At 38.1% G+C, this 21,390-nt stretch overlaps 3 protein-coding genes across 5 annotated transcripts; 2 read left to right on the top strand and 1 right to left on the bottom strand.

Annotated features, from left to right (window-relative positions):
* Positions 1-5,673: 5,673 nt before the first annotated feature.
* LOC137745677 (ALBINO3-like protein 2, chloroplastic) lies at positions 5,674-10,484 on the top strand. Its single transcript, XM_068485677.1, has 14 exons — positions 5,674-6,184; positions 6,694-6,800; positions 7,050-7,177; positions 7,563-7,634; positions 7,768-7,869; positions 8,236-8,295; positions 8,439-8,504; positions 8,626-8,673; positions 8,889-9,065; positions 9,161-9,216; positions 9,301-9,418; positions 9,711-9,800; positions 9,908-10,017; positions 10,118-10,484. The coding sequence occupies exons 1-14, from the start codon at positions 5,808-5,810 to the stop codon at positions 10,281-10,283; spliced, it is 1,677 nt and encodes a 558-aa protein (XP_068341778.1). The 5' UTR covers positions 5,674-5,807; the 3' UTR covers positions 10,284-10,484.
* A 2,065-nt stretch (positions 10,485-12,549) lies between these two features.
* On the top strand, positions 12,550-17,036 carry LOC137745151 (uncharacterized). Of its 2 annotated transcripts, XM_068485050.1 has the most exons (9): positions 12,573-13,385; positions 14,143-14,234; positions 14,359-15,059; positions 15,170-15,240; positions 15,368-15,457; positions 15,549-15,734; positions 15,867-15,971; positions 16,225-16,360; positions 16,662-17,036. In XM_068485050.1, the coding sequence occupies exons 1-9, from the start codon at positions 13,017-13,019 to the stop codon at positions 16,805-16,807; spliced, it is 1,896 nt and encodes a 631-aa protein (XP_068341151.1). In that variant the 5' UTR covers positions 12,573-13,016; the 3' UTR covers positions 16,808-17,036. The 2 variants fall into 2 exon arrangements, 1 of the variants encoding a protein (XP_068341151.1); XR_011069664.1 differs by lacking the exons at positions 16,225-16,360; positions 16,662-17,036 and having other exon boundaries at positions 12,550-13,385; positions 15,554-15,734.
* On the bottom strand, positions 16,902-21,136 carry LOC137745152 (ALBINO3-like protein 2, chloroplastic). Of its 2 annotated transcripts, none has more exons than XM_068485053.1 (14): positions 20,738-21,136; positions 20,292-20,398; positions 20,026-20,153; positions 19,597-19,668; positions 19,399-19,500; positions 19,231-19,284; positions 19,036-19,101; positions 18,904-18,951; positions 18,630-18,806; positions 18,438-18,493; positions 18,236-18,353; positions 18,048-18,142; positions 17,418-17,527; positions 16,902-17,268 (listed from the first exon to the last, which is right to left on the bottom strand). In XM_068485053.1, the coding sequence occupies exons 1-14, from the start codon at positions 21,061-21,063 to the stop codon at positions 17,231-17,233; spliced, it is 1,497 nt and encodes a 498-aa protein (XP_068341154.1). In that variant the 5' UTR covers positions 21,064-21,136; the 3' UTR covers positions 16,902-17,230. The 2 variants fall into 2 exon arrangements, with proteins under 2 accessions (XP_068341154.1, XP_068341153.1); XM_068485052.1 differs by having other exon boundaries at positions 18,053-18,142.
* Positions 21,137-21,390: the final 254 nt, after the last annotated feature.

The following is a 21,390-nucleotide window of genomic DNA, read 5'->3' as shown; positions in this document are numbered from 1 at the left end:
CCGTCCTAACAGCAGCCTACTATCTTTTGGAGTGAGGAGGTTCCTAGCTACTATTGTAGCTGTTGTGGCGTCCTGCATCACGGAGTCTTCACCTGTAAGAAGACCGTTAAAAGATAAGAAAGAAGGGCGCCATACGTTACCTTGACGCGGCGCGCCCGTATTACTGCTAAGGCTCAATTCCAAGCTAAGGTTCGATGGGTTTGCCATTTTTCAAAAGTGTTCAAAGAGAGTGGATGGAGTTAAATTTCGAAGGGCCGGAGACGATTTTCAAGAATGGGAAATCTTCAGAGTGTGTATGTTGGCGGTGATTGATAGCTCTATAAAAAGCCAAGGCGACGCGTCCACCGATTCAAAGAGCCGGATTTTCCGGCGTAAGTTAGGCGACGCTCCCTCGGCTTTTCAGAAAACGCGTTCAGCTTTGTCAAAAGATTTCTGACAAAGCTGAAAACACGTGGAGGCCATCATCGCAACTACACATCTTTAGCCGACAAGCGCAAAGTTCGGCGACGCTTTCTCTGCTTTTCAGAAGACGCGTGCAGCTTTGTCAAAAGGAGCCGCATCTGCACTACCACGTGTCATTCAGAAAGCGAAGGGGCGTCGTTCAGAAATCGAAGGGGCGCCTGCTCAGAAATCGAAGAGGCGGCTTCAAAGATCGAAGAGGCGCCACTATTTCAAAAAGCCGGATTTGCGGGATCAAAACATCTGTCGACAAGGGTAAAAGAATGGTACCACCACTTGTTATTATCTCTATATATGTCGACCTTCATCTTTTATGGCAAGGCAGACCTGAAGAAAATGCCCAACTCTTCCTCACCTCTGAGGGCGCACTTCCAGCAAAGCCTTTCAAAATACTCAATTCTTTCTTCTTCCCTAAAGATGATACCAGATGCCTGGAGTACAGATGACCCAGGAGGAAACAGCACAACAAATACATGTGCTGATTCATTCACCGCTTCTTCAAAAGCAAAGGTATCTCATATCATCAAGGTCAAAAGCAAAAGTATCTCATATCATGCTCTTTCCCTGTCTTTTTCTTTGTCCTTGTTCTTACTCGCATGGCAAAGTGAAAGAAGCAATCAGCCGGCACTTGGAGTCAGTTTTCCGATCTGGTTCCGACTGCCTGGAATCTATTCCTGGTTGCTTACCTAGCATTGCTCTCGAGTAGTCATCTTCAACGGTTGATACACTTCCAGATAAGGGACCACTCCTGCAAAGATTGAACAAAGAAACAGATAAAAGGGGTAAGCTCAGACCTTCGGGGAAGACCAAAAGAATCCTGCTGCCCAGTTCAAGATTATGTAGCACAAAGGAAAATCAACGATGGGCGGAAGCCAGTTCAAGAGTAAGCCTGTGGAATCACAAAGATCAAAGCCTCAATGCAATCACCAAGGAGAAGAGGGAATTTACACTCCATAACCAGATTTGCGTCCCTAAACTCTTCTCTTTGTTAATTACATTCTGCCATGTTTAGTATGTTTAAGTGCTTTTTGTGTGTTTACTTATGTTTTGTGTGAATCTATGCTTAAAACATTGAGGACAATGTTTGATTTAAGTGTGGGGGGTAACTAAGTATATTTGATGCAAATTCGTGGGATTTTATCACCCATAACTTCAAATGTTGTTCCTTGCTGTTTTAAGGTGTTTTTAAGTTGTTTTAGAGTGTTTTAGTATGTTTTGTTTTTATAACTCCGAAAATCACATAAAAATTTGAAAAACATGTTTTAAAAAGCCTAAAAAGAGTGTTTTGAGTCGTTTTTGTGTGTTTATGTCTTAGGGTACCTTCCAACACAATGACATGGATTTGGTTTGTAATTGCATGACGGTTAAAAAGAGTTATAAACATAGAGAAAAGTTTGATTTACTCTTGGTATATGCTTGGTTATGGTTATAATGTATGACTTCACATGCAATCATAAAAGAAAAATTCGTTTTTGTGACATGCTTGAAGGAAGGAACTCAAACAAACGCTACAACCCTGTGAGACTCGAGCCATTACCTTCTTTGGAGAGTTATTTTCTGTGATTCTTTGTTTTCTAAAGTTGTTGCATGATCTCATTATTCCTTGCTTGGTTGCTACTTAGAATGCAATTGTATCATGATAGAACTAAATGCTAGAACTTATATCCATTTCATTCAAAGCATGACATTGATTTGCATAACATATATCAAGATAAAGTTGTGTAGTTGCCACCATAGCCAAATAGCCTTACTTCCCATATTTCGTATTTGTTGTAAGTTTTAACCCCTTTGAGCCTTGTTTAGCCTATGTTCTTTGTTAACCCATGTTATCCTTACCTAGCCTAGAATAGGACCATCCATGCCTTTGTTCTTAAAGCATAGTAAGCATGACGGAAAATGAATTCCTTTTTGATTAATATGTTGCAGAAAATAAGTGTGGGGGAAGGATTATTGATGAGAATTGTTGTGTCATAGGCACGGCTAAAAAAAAAAAAAAAAAAAAAAGAAGAAAAAAAAAATTTGAAAAAAAGAAAAGAAAAATAAGAGTTGTTTGAATTTCCCCTATTAGTCTAAAAGTTGTTTTCCGCACTCTAAAGGGAATTCTAAAGTGCCTAATTCAATACTTTGCTCACTATTGCTTTAATAATGTTTGTTTATCTTTCACCTTTCATTGTTAACCAGTACCCTAGCCCCGTTACACCCCTTTGACTTCTATCTTGATCGTTATGTGTTCAATAATGTGGAGTTTGGATTTGATATGAGCTTATGGAATCACTGGTTCTCATTCTAAGTAGTAGCATTCCATTCATGAGATCATATTCATGTCATTATCGTAAATCCAGAAAATGCTTTCTTTGTTATAACATATGTGAGATACTAGTCTTTCATGTTTACATCAATCTCTCACATATAACTAGTGTAGGGTGTGTAGTCAGAAAATCTGTGTGAAAATAGAGTGCATTCTAGTAAGGAATTGAGTAAATTCTCTAAAGCATGTTACTACATTTGAAATGTGTTTTAATTGCTTAATTGTGAACTAGTATGTGGTGACTATGATTAAGAATGTACTTAAGTGTAAAGATGGCTAAAATCTGTGAGAATAATGATTTTTAACTTGTCATGTGCATTGGAAATCCCTAAGACGGTTGTTGGAAGGTTTAAGTTGTGTTTTACTTGTTTAGTGTCGTTTTGTTTATTTGTTATTATTTTGTTTTGCTCGAGGACTAGCAAAAACTAAGTGTGGGGGAATTTGATAGGAGCATATTTAGGCGACTTACTTAGCTTGTTTTCGTGCATCTATGTTGTTAATTCATTATGTTGTTAATTCATATGGCTAAGGAAGCAAAAAAATGCATTTTGGAGCATTTTGGAGCAAAATTGGGCTTGGAATGGATAGCATATGCTTGGAGCCAAAGTGTTGGACGAATTTGAAAGCCTTGTATGCACTTTGGACATAAAACAAAGGGCCTAGCCCAATCAAACAATCCTTTGAGCCATGCAAAACCTCTAGCCCAATCAACAACCCTTAGCCACATGCATTCACATGCATCACAACCCCAAAACCATCAAGAACCACCATTCACACACACATGCACTTAATCCTTCATCATTACACCACCTTCTCCATCTTTATTCCACATGCATTCATCATAATTCACCCTAGCTACCACCATTCACACACACATGCACTTACTCTTTCATCATTGCACCACCATTCACACACACTTGCACTTACTCTTTCATCATTGCACCATTCACACACACATGCACTTACTCTTTCATCATTGCACCACATTCACACACACATGCACTTACTCTTTCATCATTGCACCACCAATTCAACACATGCATTTCCACCTTCCTACTTCATCATTTCATCCACATGCACTCTCAATCATAACAACCACATTCACTCTTAAACAATCACCCACATATTCTCCCATTCCCCCTATAAAAATCCATGCATTCATACACAAAAATCTCATCTCATTTTCATACACAACACATCACAAACACATCCAATCTTCCCTCATTGCCGTGAGCTACCATTCCCTTATAATCCAAACACCACCCCTCATCCATTTCCATAATTCCCCAATCCATTCAACACACCAACAACATCCCTTAGACCTTGTGCTACGACGAAGAGGAAGATAAGAGGGCCTAAACGTTCATACAATTCAAGTTTGAGTTGTTGGAATGTTTAGGTGTTTCTTTGATTATCTTTGTTTTGTACCATGAGGAACTTCCTCTCGGCTTCATTCCATTAGATACACTCTCCCATTTCTTAAAGGATTTCGATATCAGTTTTGTTTCAAGGGTTCTTTCTTCTTAATCCTATGTTCACTCATGTTATATATTTTTATGTCAAACCTTTTGTAAACATGAAGTGTAACTAATCTCTCTCTAGGGATTCGATGTAGCCTTGCAAGATTGCCATGTAGTTAATTCGGAATTCTCATTTAATCTATCTATTTCTTGTTTCATTCTCCGATTTAATTGTGACTTAGTGTGTTGATTTTAATGCTTGATCATCATTTGAATTAACCACAGGTTGTTTAGCCAAGATTAAAGCACACATCATGCATAATCTTGGTAGATATGTGAATGAATGAAGGGAATGTTTTGCAAACATCCTGCCGAGTGTTCCCTTTGGTTTTGTGAAAGTTTCTTGTGCACTACATAGTCTTGATTAGGAACCAAAGTTGCACATCACAATTAGGCTCATGATTAGAGACATTTGATCAAATCCACACATCATATGGCTGATCATATCTAAGTGAAACAAACCCAAGAAATAAGTAGAGGGATGAGTATAATCTGACTTAACAAGCATGGACTTGGCTTAGCAATGGTGAAATCGAATCTCTAGCTTCATCTCCATTTGTGCTATCTCTTTTTATTAGCTGTTGATTCATTCATTTTGTGTTTACTTCATTTCCTTATGCTTTAATTTACAATCTGTCATTTAGTTTAATCAAAACCTAAATCCCCCTTTACCTTATTGTTCAATTTAGTTAGAAATCAATTTAGTTTATGCTTTAAAGCATTTTGAGTCTTTGGTTTGTCTTAGTGTTTTAAAGTTTAGTTTTGCATTCTTTGAGTCTAGTATAGTGTTTTAGATTGTGTTTTTAGCGTTTTTGAGTCAAATCCAAGTGATTAACAATCCCTCCTAATCCCCGGTCCAGAACGATCCCTACTTACATACTTACTACAATTGTCAAAAAGAGGGTTTAATTTGTGTGCGTATAATTCTCGCATCACGGACCAACGAAGAGCCGGGAAGGAATACCTATGGGGGTAGAGGAATTGGCCAGATCAGAGTTAAAATTTGGAAGAAACAATAGTAGAGGCAAGGAAAAGAAAAAGGAAAATGGAGAGAAGAGGACATGGCAACCGACCCCGCCTTAAGCTAGGGCCAGTGCCACTAGAAAATCTTAAGTTTAAAAGTCTCGCATAAATAATGAGAAAGATTCTCAGCTTGAAGAGAAAATCTCTCACCTCGAAGAGGAAAAGGGACCCTTCGCAGAGTGTACTCTAGCTACCTACGCAAGTCGTTTTGTTTGTTCAACGTGTGCATAGTGAAATTAGTTTTTTTTTTTTTTTAACCGAATTGATGGAATGTGACAAAGTGAAGCGAAAAATGAATTTCTAAAGAATGTAATGACGAAATTTTAATTTCAGTGGACAAAGTGAAACTAACGTGGAGTTGTGGGGTGCATGCCCAAAAATAAGAAAACGCACGCACGCACGTTGTTTGGCGCCCTTACATTGTGAGTCGGTAGATTCACCAATTTAGGCAAAGACACAAAACCCTACTCCTCCGCATCGTTCCGAATCCACCACTAATGGCAACCTCCTCCAAGCTCTCCTCCCACCTCCGTCGCATACGCCCCTCCGCCTTCAACTTCCTCCCCACTCTTTCTCACGCGCGTCAATTCCACATCCTTACAAACACTAATCGCAAAGACCACAGCCGCCACTCGCCTCCTCGCAACTCCCACGCGCTTGCTCAATCCCTCGCTTTCTCCCACTCTCGATTTATCTCTACCAGCTCTTTCGATGACTCCGATATTGATCAGCTCGGCGTCTCCGCCGTCGACCCGGCGGCGACTCAGTCGGAGCTTCTGAGTTTAGGTTGCTTTTCTGGCGAGGACTCCGTGCTTCCCGTTCGAGTGCTGATTTCGGTGCTCGACGGGTTCCATGATCTCACTGGTTTGCCATGGTGAGTGTTGATCGAAAGATTTCTGCTTTTGTTTTTGAAATGCATTGAAATTTTTCAATAAAAATCCGAAGTGCTTCCTGAAAGTGGCACATCCCAAGTGTTTTTTCCACAGAGCAATTCCAGGTGCATTTCTGCCCCAGAAGCACTTTTAACTGTCTCTGCTAACCGTTGTTGGAAGCACTTTTGGTGATCTGGAAGTGCTTGTAGCTATTTTAAAAGCACTTCCAAACAGGGTTGAGCTAATGTGGGAAAGAACTAGAAAAAGAACTGAAATTTTCTTTTTGTTTTGAAGAGTAAAAGTTTGTATCTTTCTGCTAATCATTGTTCGAAACGCTTTTGGCTATCTGAAAGTGCTTTTAGCGATTATAAAAGCACCTTCCAAACAGAAAATGTGGGAAAGCACAAGAACAAGAAATGAAATTTTTATTATCTTTTTGGTTTCAAGAGTTAAAGTTATTATCTTTACATTTTGTAATTTCGTTTTTTTTGTGTTTCTAAATTATCACCAGGTGGATAGTTATTGGGTCCTCTACTTTGGCTATGAGAATTTCGTTGCTCCCGTTACTTATTGTGCAACTGCAAAAGTTGAAAAGGATTGGAGAGTTATTTCCCAAATGTGAGATTTAGATTTCCACTTCAATTCTTTTGTTTGCTTGTTGTAATTTCACTTTTACTCATACGAACACAAACACTACAATTCTGTTCTATGCATTACTATTCTCCGACCCTGGTCTGGACTAGCATTTAGTTGAACTTTTGTGTTCTGCATTTGGTTCGCACGAAAATATCATAATTTGCAGTATGTTATGTATACTTTGTATTCATATTTGTACAATTTTGTTTAACATATATACATTTCTCATAGTGCCTCCTCCAATGCCACCACTCTTCTCAGGAAAGAGTTATATTAATCAAATTTCTCTATTTCGAAAAGAAAGAAAGGTGATTGGGTGTCCCTCGATGTTATGGTTCCTTGCGTCCTTCTCTGTTCAGGTAACTCTCTTATCTGATTTTTGGGTTTAGGGAAGAGAGAGTGATTCTATTGCTGGATGATTGATGTGAACCTAGAAAATATTTCATTTGGATAGCCATCAGTCTAGTATTGTATATTGGACTCCTCATATGTGTCGAATAAATGAGTGCTAAGATGATAAAGGACACAGTTAAGTGATGAGTTTGCAAGCTTGGTGAGCGTAGCAACCTTACTAATATAGTTGAAGGGTTTGGTGAAACTTGGAGTTCTAAAGAAAAGTTTGGGCAATGGTTGGAAGAAAAAGATGTGTTAGTTTTTCTACTAGTACAAAGAATAAGCAATATGTAACGTTGAATAGAAAAGTTTTTAATAATGCTGTTTCTCTGTTTTCTAATTCATCGGCAGGTTCCATGCTTTCTCCTGTGGTTGACCACCATTCGGACTATGTCACTGGGCAATCATCATGGATTTGATTGCGTAAGGACAAATAGGCTTTCCTTTTAGTTGTTGAAATAATGTATCTTATTTGAGTTTTATGGCATACGTGTATTTTCTCTTCTCTTTTGGCGTTGAAAGCAGATGAGCATAGAATTCATTCATTTCATTTCAGGGTGGTGCCTTGTGGTTCAGCAATTTGACTGAGTTACCTCGTGGTGTTCTTGGCTCCATCTTTCCTTTTCTGATTGCTGGTTTGCACTATGCCAATGTTCAGGTAGTGAATAATGGAATTGGTCTCTGTTGATTTCAGATTTAAATATTTTATGTTTTTATCTGTCACGATTCTCTACGTTATATCAACCTTCTCGATGATTATATTATTTATATGGTCAATCATGTTCAAAGAACTTTAAAATGCAAAGATGATGCTCTCATTGCCCCATTTACGGGAGCTTTGATGTGTGATTCTTATTGTACTGTGGTTGATGCAAGTCAAGAGGCAATAAGGGAAATTAAAGATCGAATGGTCATTGGATGAAATTTGGCTCTTTTGCAGTGTTTTTGTAGCTGATTATATGCATTTTTGTTTTGTATGTACATTTTATGATTGTAACTGATGTTTATCTCTTCAACTCATCAGATTTCTTTTAAGAATTCTTCAGTAGGAAAATCCAGCGGCCTGTTGGACACATTAGCAAACGTGAGTACATACAGTATTCTTACTAACGAGAATGTTTGCTTACTAAAGCCCCTCCCTTTCTTGTTAATAAAGGTTGTAGTCATATTGTTTTAGAGGTAGTTTTGTTTGCGAACAAATGATTTGGGTTCTCTATCTTTCTGCAGTACTACAAGCGTTATTTGGATGTTATGACCTTCCCAATATTATTTGTTACCTACTGTGTTCCTCAGGTAATTTTGTATTTTGTCTTTACAAGTTTGTGAAATTACGCTTTGATATTTTGGTTCACGTGATTGTTCTCTATGCTGGCCCCGGAAGCTTTTTGACATTCACATCTACGTTATTTTGTAGGGAAGCCTAGTTTATTGGGCTACGAATAGCTCACTAAGTCTCATTCAGGTGAGTAAACTGTACTTATTTGTTTAACATGCCTTTAAGTATAGGATACAAATTTGTTACTTTGGTTGATTTCTTTTTTATCTTGGTACATGAAACTTTCTTATTTGTGCTTCTTCATAAATAAATTTTAATGGATGATGGGCTAAAACTTTTTAACTATACTTTGTAAATGAGTATCATAAAACTAGCTTCCTTCTAAATCTTGCTGTCTTCAGCAATTAGCTCTCAAAGATCCTGCTCTACGGGCAAAGTTGGGGTTGCCAGACAAGGCTGCTCCTACAGTCACTCCAAATCCTGAGGAGGCGGGTACTCCTGATATATCGCCCTTGGCTTCTCCTACAAAATTGAAGAAAATAAACTTACAGAACCTGTCCCCTAAACAGTTGCTTAATGTAAGTGTTTGTGAACTAGAAGCCCGTGCATTATCTTTCAATCCGTTGCTATTTTGGATTTTCTTACAACATCATGCCTGGGATTGTTGAGACAGCTTTCCATCCAAGTCTTATCAAAAGGCGATAAAGAAGGAGCACTTCCTGTGCTAAAGTAATTGCTCCGTACAAATCACAGTGCATATTTTATCATATCACTTGTTAATTGTGTACTGAATAGAGAATTTTTCGAAAACAGACTTGCCCTTGAGAAGGATCCGGAATATGTAAGAGCATTGGTTGTAATGGGTCAGACTCTTCTGCAGAAAAGTTTGCACGCAGAGGCCATTGAATACTTTGAACGTGCTATCACCAAGGTCTGCATACTTGTTTGCTTTATATGGTTTTTTACTTTTCTGTTTACATATCAGTAACCATGATTAGGTTCATCTTGGTTGTGGCAATTGCCTTCACACCACGCTTTCTGATTGTAAGATTACAGACTAACAGTGTCTGCCTGCACCACAAAAAGTCAAGAAATATGATAATTCAGACGCATACTATGTCTGTCTCATGACAGTTTTTGTTTTGCAATAACAGCTATATTTGAATCTTTTCTCCGTTCATTCATTTATTCATTCATTAATCATTCTCTTAATTACTGTACAGCTCCTCGGTGCTGGCCAGCCGACTGGAGGGGAGGACATCGATCTTCTAATTCTAGCATCTCAGTGGACTGGTGTTGCCTACATACGACAGGTGAGGCTCATTACTAAGTTTCATTTGTGGTGTGCCATGGAACTGTACTTATTTTTAGCAGGTCAAACGCCATATGTTTAATTTTCTCTTCCGACATGCCTGAGCAGGGAAAAAGTGCAGAAGGGATTGTACACCTTGAAAGAGTGGCACAACTGGAAGAGCCAGATGAACCGAGCATCAAAGCTCATTATTTTGACGGGTTGTTGTTGCTTTCAAGGTATTTATCACATCGGTAAAATTGTGAAGCAAACTTGCATATTATTATGAAAAAAAAGAAACTTGCAGTATTATTGATAACTCGGCTTTCTTCTTTTCAGTGCTCTATCCAACGAGGGTCGCAAGCCTGAAGCTTTGAAGTATCTGCGCTTGGCTGCTGCTTATAATCCCACTTACAACGAATTACTCGAGCAATACGAAAATGAAAACGAGGAGGATGGCAGTTTTGTAAGTGATCTGGCGGGCAGTAGGCGACGAGACTATTGATTCTGCGTAAATGGTTGCAGAATTCGTTTTTGTTGGTTTGTTTTTCACTTCATCCTAATTTTTGTGCTCATTCTTTTATAGTTTTACTTGATCATTGATTGTATTTTACAACCGAATTTTTCAGCGTTTGGAATCAAATAATTTATGGAAACAATAAGTTATGAACATTTAAATCTTACAGTTATCAGTGGATTCAGACAATACTTAGTTTTGATGACAATAAAACCTGTTAATTCTTATGCAGCAGCTGATGTCATATTAGTTATGTTGGTTGGTTTTGGCTGTCAAGTTCGCCAGCTGGTAGTTAACCGTATCCAACGGTCCCAATTTGTTTATACAAATTAATAGTGACTGAATAAGTCTTGAGAGTGCTAGAGTGGTAATTAGCAAGCATGCGTTTTCTTAATTATACAAATTAACGTCTTGAACCAATATGCATGCCCACTTGAAATGATATATTAAGATAATTATTATATTTAGACAAGTAAAACTGATATACTTGCTGACGCTCTCTATTATTATACGTGAGACGTAATTAGATAAAAGTGCGTCAATAATTGCGTTAATTTTACGTGTTTATAAATAACATTATGGATTAAAAATGTTTTGCAAAATTCAGAAAGTTCCTTTCTGACGAAGGCTTCGTAAAGGATTGAGAATAGCACAGTGGAAAAGAAAAAGAAAAAAAGCAGCAGCAGCTGCAGCTGTCAATGGATCCTAATTCTGATTCATAGCAAGCAAGGTTGCGTCGTCACGTGCCCTCCATTTGGAGATATTATTATTTTTTATTTTCTTTCTGGTAATGATCTAACTCTAATTTATTTTAATTACTATATTTTGTTGTGACACCTAATACTAATAAACTACAAGCAATACCTCGGTGATTCCACTTTCTTTTTCAATTATATATGATAATTGCTTGTCATTGCGACCCGACCTATTCCACCATTTGTATAGCGACACATGGTGTACCATCACGTGTTCTGATCACGCTGAAAAATTTCTTGCGAACTTTTAACCCATCGAAGATTTAGAGTCTTTCTTAACGTGATCTTAGTATAAAATAGATAATATATTACCTTGTATATACAATCAATTCGATTATTTTGTATGTGGTTTCATATCTTATTAATTAGACGTTAAGTTTTTACTTAGTACGTTTTAGTTTCAAATTAAACAATGTATCATTAAAAAAATAAACATATTAATTAATACTTAAATAATAATTAAATCATTACTTTTTTTAGTTATTTAAATTTAATTTCTCTAACATTGTGTTTTTTTCTTAATCAAGTGTTTTTGGTGGCAAGTCATGAGTTCATACCCGAGTAAATTTTTTATTTTTGGTTAAAACCGAGTATATTAATATGGGTTTAATAATTTGCTTTATATGTGGAACCGTGTAGTTGGCGCGTGGACAGCGTAATTAACGCGTAAGTCCAAAAGTGTCTGCAACATGTCACATTGGGCGGAGTTGTACCGTTTCCGAACAAGCTGATGTGACCCACACCACACTCAACAAACAGAGGAGACTCTAAAATCTGGACAGAGATCACAGCCGGATATCTCAGACCAAGTCTTAGGATTCGAAGATTTGGAGTTTTCAAAATTTCATCTAATAGTTACAATTATTATTATTTTAAATTTAGAAGGACTTTCCTATTTGTAATCGTTGGATTAAATTTCAACGGTCTGGATCTCCAGATCCTTAAGATTTAGTGGGGTGAGATCCGGCTAGGATCTCTCTCTAAAATCTGTTCTCTGTTGATTTCGGGTAGGTGTTTTAATCGTTTGATCTTTTTGTAATTTTAAATAAAGGCTTCGGATACTGTTTACTTTAACTAAAAATCATATTTTTACACTAAAAAAATCAATCATGATATTATTCACTTTACTTTTTATTTTATCTTTATCGTTAAAATTCAGAATGTTCACATTTTTTCCATTAATTTTCCTCTTAAATAAAAAGCTAAAGATTATCCGGGAACACTTTCATGTGAGTTCTAAAACATTCCTTTCTTTGCCCACATTTCCTTCCAAGGGTAGAACAAACTGGATCGGGCAGGAACACAAGCAAAACTCACGGAATCTACACACAAGTAATGCATCAATCAATCAAACATCTCACCACAGCCCAACGAAAACCCATTGTCTCTCTGACTCTCTCTCCTCTCTCTCTCTCTGTAGAACTCACAACTTCTAGCAGGAGATCCAATCCAACCCTCCTTCCTCCAACCCCTAATTATTTCTCTATAACTCTATTTTATCCAACGACCTTGTAACTTAGTTGATTAGAAACATTTGTTTTTAAGTTTGAAGTTTTGAGTTTGATTATCACTTGTATAAGAAAAACTCAAGACAACATAAATATAATTTTCTAACCAGGACCTAAGTCACAATCTGTATCTTTGAATTCTCGACTCACTCAGAAGGCATAAGTTTCAAACTTCAAACTCTGCGTCGTAAGGACAAAATCCTCAATTTTCACATCACAAGTTTCCACCAAAAATTCCCACATAAAAACATCGCAACGGTCCAAAATCGTTCACCAACCCTCCCAACCCTCCATAAATAAGGAGAAAATTTTTATTGTAACCCTACTTTTCTTGTTCCTCCCCATCAAAACCCACCATTTATTTTCTCTTAATTCCTCCAAGAAAACATACAAACTTTCTCTCTCTAAATATCTAGTCTTTCTCTCTGTAAAAATCAAGAACAAGCTGAAAGAAGAACATGCCATGTCCATCAAACAGCATCACCTACAATGGCAGCCAGTGTGCCTGCGCAGTTGGGTACATTCTAAACCAAACCGCCGCCAGCTGCGTCCTGTTTGCCGCCAATTCCACCATCTCCACCGACGGCGGCATCAACAGCTACGCCATAAAATTCCCGGAGACCATCTTCTCCTTTGACTCCATAAAAAAGTTCACGCAATCCCAAGCCGTCTTCTTGGAGGGCACGCTTGTGTTGCTGCTTTCTTGGCTTTGCTTTTGCCTCTTCCTCAGGTTTATGAAGCTCGGCAACGACGGCCGGAGCATTTGGTTCCGGCTCCGATGGTGGATTAGCCGATTGGATGTTTGCTTTGCCACTAGGCATTGGCTGGTAATTAGTGTTCTTTTTCTTTAGTTAAACATCTTTTATTAGCTTAATCATCTTTTATTTATTATTGTTATTGAATCTTTGATGCAAAATATGCAGCCATTAAGGCGGATGTGTGCTAGGCTAGTTGATCAGGGCGGTGTGTCTGCCCTTTTGCATCACTAAGTTCGAATTCCCTCCTCCCGTAGAGTAGTTTCGAATAGGAAATGATAGTTACACACATATTTCTCCTCCCACATACCCTCTTTGTTTTTGGCCATTGGATTAAATAAATCAAACGAAAACATCGAACAGAATTAAACATGGGTGTGTGGGGGAGAAAAAAGGGGCGTGATTATCATTTCCCTTTCGAATATCACCCTGTCAAATAGAAAAAGATGCAACCCTTAATTGTGTGGAATCTATTTATAAGGAAAATTGTGATAAATTCAATTGCCGGTTGATATTTGCTCAAAGTTCTGCTGCTGCTTGGAACATAAAAGGCTGTATTGTTTATGAATCTGAACTTCTTTTATCTTCTTTGTCCTTGGTTTCTTTGAATCTATTAAAAACATTTCTAGGCGAAGAAACGAGATTAAGGCATCATACACATTTGTTAGTTAGAGAGCTGATCTGTTGTGGATTGTTTATGTGGCTACTTGTTGAAGGCACTTTCAGCATTCAATTTTATTAGATTATGACAGCTTTATAAGTAGATTTGTTTTCCATCCCGATGGCGAGTTATGCAAATGGATGTTAACTAACTTCATTTGTGGCACAGGATGATCAAAAGGTAGTTAAGAAACGAAAAACGGAACTTGGTGGAATGTTCTCAATGGCAAGTTGGATTCTCTTCGTTGGCTTGTTTGCTGCGTGAGTATTTTGATATAATTCTTTCGAACTGGCACGTCTTTCATGCTGTTTTTATTAGCTGTGCAGGTTTTTCTGGTTTCTATATATTAGCTTATATTTACTTGGATTTTCAGTTTCTTCACAGGTTGCTCTACCAAACCATATCAAATAGAAGTATCGAGGTGCATAATGTCAGAGCAACAAATGCACCTGACTTGGCTGCCTTCAAGAATGACATGGAATTTAACATAACCGTGGTTTCTAGTATGAGCTGTTCAAACTTACGTGATCTTGGTACTTTAGTTACTGGAAATCCTGGCTTCATTGACTACAGAGTGGCTCCTCTATCAAAATTCGGGAACTACTCGTGTCGGAATACGAGTATAGGACCAATTATAATTCTTAGGTGCAGGAATTGTCAACCACTTGAAGACAATTTGTACATTTCATGGCAGTTCATCGATCTTCCTAATAATCCTGCTGCTGCTGTTGGATTTCAGTTCAATCTCAGTACAAGGAGTCATGCTAGTAAAAAACATGTCAGTTTTGTTAGCGGAACCCTAAAGAATGGAAGCAGTTTTGATGATACACCAGTTACATTCAGAGGAAATACTACAAATATATTAAAATTTAGTTTGTTTCCCCGGATATACCATAATCATCATGATCTAAGGCTTGTCCAACCTCTGTTTCATGAGTTTGTTCCGGGTTCATTTTTCAGTGATGAAGGTCAGCTCCGAGCGTCCCTTGAAAATTCTAAGGATGGAATGCTCAACACTACATTATATATCAACTTTCTCTCTGCCTATATTGTGGAGATAGATAACCAAAACGTTTTGGGTCCTGGTGAGTATTCTACACCAATTAAAACGACATCAAAGATGAATGATTTTCTCTTTACGACATCTTGGTTTAAGTTTTGATGATCTAATATTTTTGTCTACCTTGACGCGTAGTGAGCTTCCTTGCGGATCTTGGTGGCCTGTATTGCATCTGTATTGGCATTTTTTTCTACCTTTTGTTGCAAGTACGTTACTTGATCTTACCGTGTGTATGTTCGATTATAAAGTTTGTGAAGAAGGAAAGCCTAATACAAAAATCAGGCTGAAAAAACTATGTTCACGTTTTCATAGTTTTGTTGTTTACTTTTGCAGTTTGAGTTCAGGATAAAAAAACTCCGGAATGAAGATATCGTGTTGCGGAGGATCAGAAATCGGCGAAAAGCCCAAGACCGCTGGGATAAAGTAATTTCTTTCATATTTTTCCATTTTATTTAACTTCATATTGATCTGACTTCATATAATAATACTCATTGATACATATGCTTTGAACTAGTTAAGGAAATATGTGATGTATACATGGGGCTGCAAGGCATTGGAGGATTATTATGAGAGCATAAACGAGGAATCAGGTTGTGTGAATTGTGGTACACAATCAGTTCATCGAAATGGATCATCACATAAGCGAAGGCAACAAGAAACGGTGATTAGTTTTAACAGGAAGCTCAGCTTGCCTAAGAAGGTAATGTTTTACGTTTCTGTCTTTGTTTAGATCCATGGGAACCTGGTTTCTAGGTTCTGATTCATAATGTTTTAGTACTTTCTTCTCCAAGAAAGTTACTTTTTTATTTTTAACTTTTCATTGATCTCACAGACTCTGGTTCAAGAGTGCTCTGACACTGTTGGGAGTGTAAAGTCATTTACACCGGGAACTACACCGAACCTGGAAGAAAGTTCATCGCATTCAGCAGTCAGACCTGTGAGTCACTCTTCTTGTTTCTTTGTCAGAAAGCATGGATATAACTGGTCTAGTTTCTCTTTAATGTGAATCTGTCCACCCTGTTATCGCTTTCACTAAACGCTTAAACCTGAATTTTTGGAATTCAAATCACTTTTTGAGAATTCCGACTCATTTATACAGTTTTTTGAAATATTGTATTTCTTACAATTAGGTCACTGTCAGTGAACGACATTTTAAATTTGTGCATCTCTTTGAACCTTTTGTCTTCCAGGCTCTGCAAATGGAATCGCTTGGCTCTACAAAGGATGGAAAACAGCAGTTTGTTCATGCGTCTAAAGAAGATTCCTCTCCACCTAAAGCCTTAACTCCGACAATTGATGATATCATTCCTCCACCTCCTTCACTAGGTAAGAACTAAACTCATGAAGTATAGCTGTATAGGCCACCATCTTGTTTTGTTCCGTTCAAGGTCGGAGTTTTTGCATTTTAAGTTTGTATCTCTGGTGAAATGATTGGATGAAGGACAAACTTTGGTGGTTCCCATGGTGTATATTAAGATGAAGTGTAAAATTAAGATACAAGCAGTTGTTGAGTTTCGATTTCAAACCAGGATTGCTGGCGACTTGAATGAAACTATATCGAATAGAAACAGATTTGAACTAGACTTTGCTGATTTCGTGCTTACCTTAAATTGTTATTTCACTGCAGAATTGAAGGATGCTTCTGAAATGGATATGTCTGATGTTCAAAAGAATCTTAGAAGTTTGCACCAGTACAACGTTTTGTTGAGGGAAAAGTTAGTAGCTACGCAGTCTTTGTTCCATTCTTTAGCTTCAAAATCCTCACCTTCGTAACAGAAAGCCAAACGTAGCATTGCGCAGCATCTCAACTACACATCTCCCTACTACTACATTTTTTCGGTACGATGTTTCATTAGGGCAATATCCGTGGATATAATTTAATTGATTTATTAGTTACTCGTTTGAAATAGTTGCTTGTGGAGTCTTAACAGTTACAGCATGTTAATGCAAAGTGATTAGCTTATTACAAACTTTAAGCCGGAAGCTGCTTAAGTAAGATGAACTTGGTGACCAGTTACTGTGCTAGCTACTTATTTCTTCTTTTTCTTGATCCTCTCTTCTGACTGCCCAACCTTGTCTCGTCTTGCTGGATTTTCGCTGTGTTGCTCACGGGACTGTTGTCTTCGTCTTCCTTTTCGTATTGCTCTATGTATTCATTGTAATCAGGATTGTAAGCAGCAGCCATCCGCAGATACTTCAAAGCTTCAGCCTTGCGATCCACTTTGGCCAAAAAGCTGAAAAGGAGAAGCCAAGTCATTCATTAATAACGTGCAAGAGTAGTAATTTTCGCACCCCCGTTTTCTTCAAAGGCTAAAAAAAGGGAAGGCGGTGCAAAATCATTTTCCATAACGTGAAAGCGCAATTTTACTGATCTGATAAATACCTTGAAAGCAATAGTAGAGCGTCATAGTAATGAGCTTTGCCTCTTGGTTCATCTGGCACTTCCATTTTTGCAACTCTTTCAAGGTGTACCATCCCTTCCGCAGCTTTTCCCTGCCCAGTTATAAAAATCGAACTTGTCGATCGTGTAAATTGTAGCAATAGTTCCCTAATTTAAAAAAAAAATTAGAGCAATGGTCCCTTGACTAAAAATCTATTACCATTGGTTCCTCAACTTATCAAAACGTGTAGTTATGGTCATTGTCGTCAACTTCGTTAGAATTTTGTCAAAATAAGTTATGTTGGAATGACCATTGCTACAATTAGGTTAAAGTTAACAGACCATTTCTCCAATTAGGTTAAAGTTGAGGGACTATTTCTCTAGTTGAAATAAAGTTGAGGGACTATTGGCAATGGATTTTTAGTTGAGGAAATATAGCCGTACTTTTTGATGAGTTGAATGACCAATGATAATGGATTTTTAGTTGAGTGATCATTGCTCCAATTAAGTTAAAATTGAAGGACCATTGCTACAATTTACTTGTCGCAAAATGGTTTTTTTTTTCACAAAATGATTTTTTTCTTTGTTTTTTTTATACAAAGGTATTGAGGGAGGGGAAATCGATCTCGAGACCTCACCTGCCGTATGTAGGCTACTCCAGTCCACTGAGATGCAATAATTAGAAGATCAACGTCCTCCGCTCCCGTCGGCCGGCCAGCACTGAAGAGCTGATGAGAAGTTAAGAGAGTGATTAGGAATGAATAAACCCTATAGCATGTCAATCAAATATCGACGATATATCAATCGCATATGTTCCCGACCTTGGTGAGGGCACGCTCGAAGTATTCGGTAGCCTCTGCATTCAAAGTTTTCTTCAACAAGGTCTGACCCGTTGTAATCAATGCTTTTACATTTTCAGGATCCTTCTCAAGCGCAAGTCTGTGTTTTCAAGAAAATTAACAGACAATTAATTTAATGATCAAGTACGCAAATTTTGTGATTAATTTGAACAGAACAACTTACTTTTTCATATGAAGTGCTCTATCTGTATCTCCCCGTGATAAGACTAGGACTGAAAGCTGTGTCGATGAATCCCGAGCACGTTGTTGTGGCCAGAACGGAGTTCCGTCGGTTAGAAAATCTTCGAAATGTATGAAAACCGAGAACGAAAACTGATACGAAGTTTGCAGTTGATAACACTGTTAACACACTCACATTAAGAAGCTCAATAGGGGACAGGTTGTGTAAATTTATTGTCTTCATTCTTGTAGGAGAAGCCAAGGGCGATATTTCGCGAGTACTCAAATCCTTAGAGTTTGCAGCGCCTGTAGGAGCATCTATGCCTGGAAACCGCAACTTTGCCCGCACAGCAGGATTATCGAGAGTTAATTTCTGAAAATGTAAACGAACTAGTTATCAAATGTCCCCATATTAGAAAACATAAAAAAAAATAAAAAAAAAACACACGCACACACACAGTGACTCTCACCTGGATGATGTTTAGTAAGCTACTCGTACCCCAAAAGACGAGGCTTCCCTGCAAAACAAAGTGTGTGGTTGAAATTTCACATAGGGTTCAATATTATGAAGCCTAATTTCACATATGGTTCAATTGAATCACCTGAGGCATAGTGCAGCTAACACATAATATAGGCACGGTCAAGAAAACCAAGTAATCTTTGTAGTACTGCAGTAAGATAGAGAGAGCTCCAATCAGTTGCAGTTCATTAGAAAATCGATGTTTTCAACCGCTGAACTGCAGTAAGATATAAACCACCAAGATGTAACTTTTTTTTTTGCTGTTATGTCTACTCACTTTTCCCATTAAACCATGCATGTCCGTCCTTTCTCCAACCGTCGGGAAAGAAATCTAACAAGTCATGAGATCAATGTCAGCTTCACTCTTAAGATTGAGAGCTACGTATAACTCGTAAGAATAATTAGCCACAAGCGTCTTTCGTTTGATAAGAATCGGTAAAAGTACCTGAACGGAAGCAAAGTGCAAACCAGCAATCATGAAAGGAAGGACGAGGCCTAAAACACTATGGGGAGTTTCTGTCAAGTTTTGGAACCATAAAGTGCCTCCCTGAAATGAATCCACGCAATCACACATTCATCTGCTTTCAACGTTAAAGAAAAATTGCATCATAAAATCGATGATTTAGATATGTCGGTGCCTTACGCTATCAAACCCGGGATGATTATCAAGTGACATGTTCCTAGTAGTATTGAGCCACAGGATAAAGCAGGGCGCCTGCAGATCAGTGGAAGAGAGGGAAACTTCATTAGTCACAAAATACTTTGTCTTGGAAAGACCAACACAGCTTTGTCTTAACCACACAGAAAACTTCAAATTCCTACATTCACAGTCAAGGTTTCTAACTCTTTGGAAACTTGAAATTGATCTACTTCTAGCGTTATCCTTCCTTTCTTATCACTTGGTTTTCAACTGCCAATCTCATATTCTAAGAAAAAGAAAATAGTACTACGCGGCGTGCTTTCAAGGGATCACATGGTAATGTATGATCATTTCTCCTCCAATATTAAGTGCAAAGAGGAAAATAGTGCTACGCGGCGTGCTTTCTAAAAGTATGGGATAAAAGAAGGTTACATAGACTATGGGGTATGCAAGGATCCATAGAAATGAGGGACATCCTACTGCCTTGCTTTTCTTGTAAAATCGAGACATTTGACCCATATAACTCTTTCCTGAGAAGGGTGGTGGCAGGGGAGGAGGCACTGCAACAAAAAACACACACGAGACAGATATTGTTTCGGGTAAAACCCAACTTCAGCATTCGATCTGCAAAAGATAACTGCAAGAGTAGAGCTGCAAAACAAACGAATGAATTGATCAAGGCAAAGGTCAGAACTTACATTTGGGAAGTAACCGTGCAATCCTTGTCAACTTGTTAATTTGCAGCATACGAATGGGGAGCACAGTAATTTTCATAGCCAAAGTTGAAGAAGCAATTACTACCCACCTATATATATACATAATTCAAAATAATCAAAATTTACAAACATAAATTACAGTCATTAACAAATATCCTATATATCGTCCTAAGTTACATTACTGAAAATTAATTTATTTTCTCCTCGGGGTTCCAACACTACAAATTACAGACTTGTAGCTCAAGTGATTAAGAACATTTATACCGCATGTAGCATAACGTTTAAGTGAAATGAAGATTCACCATGGTCATTGGAATTCCAACTTCACAAATTCGGGCTTGTAGCTCGAGTAATTAAGAGCATTTATACCGCACGTAAGATGTATAACCAAACAAATAGCAAAAATTGGAAGTGAAACGAATATTCACCATGGTAAGCCAGTGAGCTGATGGAACCAGTCGAGCACCGAAATCAGCTCGTCAATTGGAAGTAGCGACTTTTCGGCACCAGAATTCAAAACCCCTGTCGACTGAGTTGCCGCCGATTCAGCTGGGACGACGCCGAGACCGAGTCGATCGAGACAGGGAGTGTGAGAGGAGAAAGTGCGAGTTGGGGCAAACGGGAGAATGAGAGGGAGAGGGAGGTGGGACTGACGCGCGTGAGGCTGAGCCGCAGAGAGAGTGGGGATCATCAGCTGGAAGTTAAAGACGGCGGAGGCCCGAGAGCGACGGAGGAGGTGGTGCGCCAACGCCATCGAATCGTCTCCCTTACTAGCTTCGCTTTTGACTGTAAATTGTACTCTCCGATTGTTATGCACGTATATATATTTGGCATGCCCATGCAAGTACAGATCGACTGCAAAAGCGCGATCATGCAGAAAATGGTAAGTTGTAACCAGAGTTGAGTTAAAGGTAAACTCTGGTTAATTTGTTGGGCCAACGAAAAAAAGGGCATGTACATTTAAAAACTCTTTTTTTTTTTTCGATACAACGATATTTAATGACCAAAATGCCTTCTGAAGTGCCTTCGGACTAAACTCAACTCTGAGTTGAATGTTATTTTTAAGGTTTATTCTCTCCCC

Source organism: Pyrus communis, chromosome 9 (genome assembly GCF_963583255.1).
Source record: "Pyrus communis chromosome 9, drPyrComm1.1, whole genome shotgun sequence".
Taxonomy (NCBI): Eukaryota; Viridiplantae; Streptophyta; class Magnoliopsida; order Rosales; family Rosaceae; genus Pyrus; species Pyrus communis.
This window is presented reverse-complemented; position numbering and strand designations above follow the sequence as displayed.

Coding starts and splice junctions, on each gene's coding strand:
- LOC137745677 (XM_068485677.1), top strand. CDS start 5,808: ATGGCAACCTCCTCCAAGCTCTCCTCCCACCTCCGTCGCATACGCCCC. Junction 6,801..7,049: donor TGGAGAGTTATTTCCCAAAT/GTGAGATTTAGA, acceptor CATTTCTCATAG/TGCCTCCTCCAATGCCACCA. Junction 8,505..8,625: donor TTACCTACTGTGTTCCTCAG/GTAATTTTGTAT, acceptor GTTATTTTGTAG/GGAAGCCTAGTTTATTGGGC.
- LOC137745151 (XM_068485050.1), top strand. CDS start 13,017: ATGCCATGTCCATCAAACAGCATCACCTACAATGGCAGCCAGTGTGCC. Junction 14,235..14,358: donor TTCGTTGGCTTGTTTGCTGC/GTGAGTATTTTG, acceptor GTTTCTTCACAG/GTTGCTCTACCAAACCATAT. Junction 15,972..16,224: donor CGCATTCAGCAGTCAGACCT/GTGAGTCACTCT, acceptor TTTGTCTTCCAG/GCTCTGCAAATGGAATCGCT.
- LOC137745152 (XM_068485052.1), bottom strand. CDS start 21,063: ATGGCGTTGGCGCACCACCTCCTCCGTCGCTCTCGGGCCTCCGCCGTC. Junction 20,399..20,737: donor CAGCTCACTGGCTTACCATG/GTGAATATTCGT, acceptor GTATATATATAG/GTGGGTAGTAATTGCTTCTT. Junction 17,269..17,417: donor GCTCTACTATTGCTTTCAAG/GTATTTATCAGA, acceptor TCTCCTTTTCAG/CTTTTTGGCCAAAGTGGATC.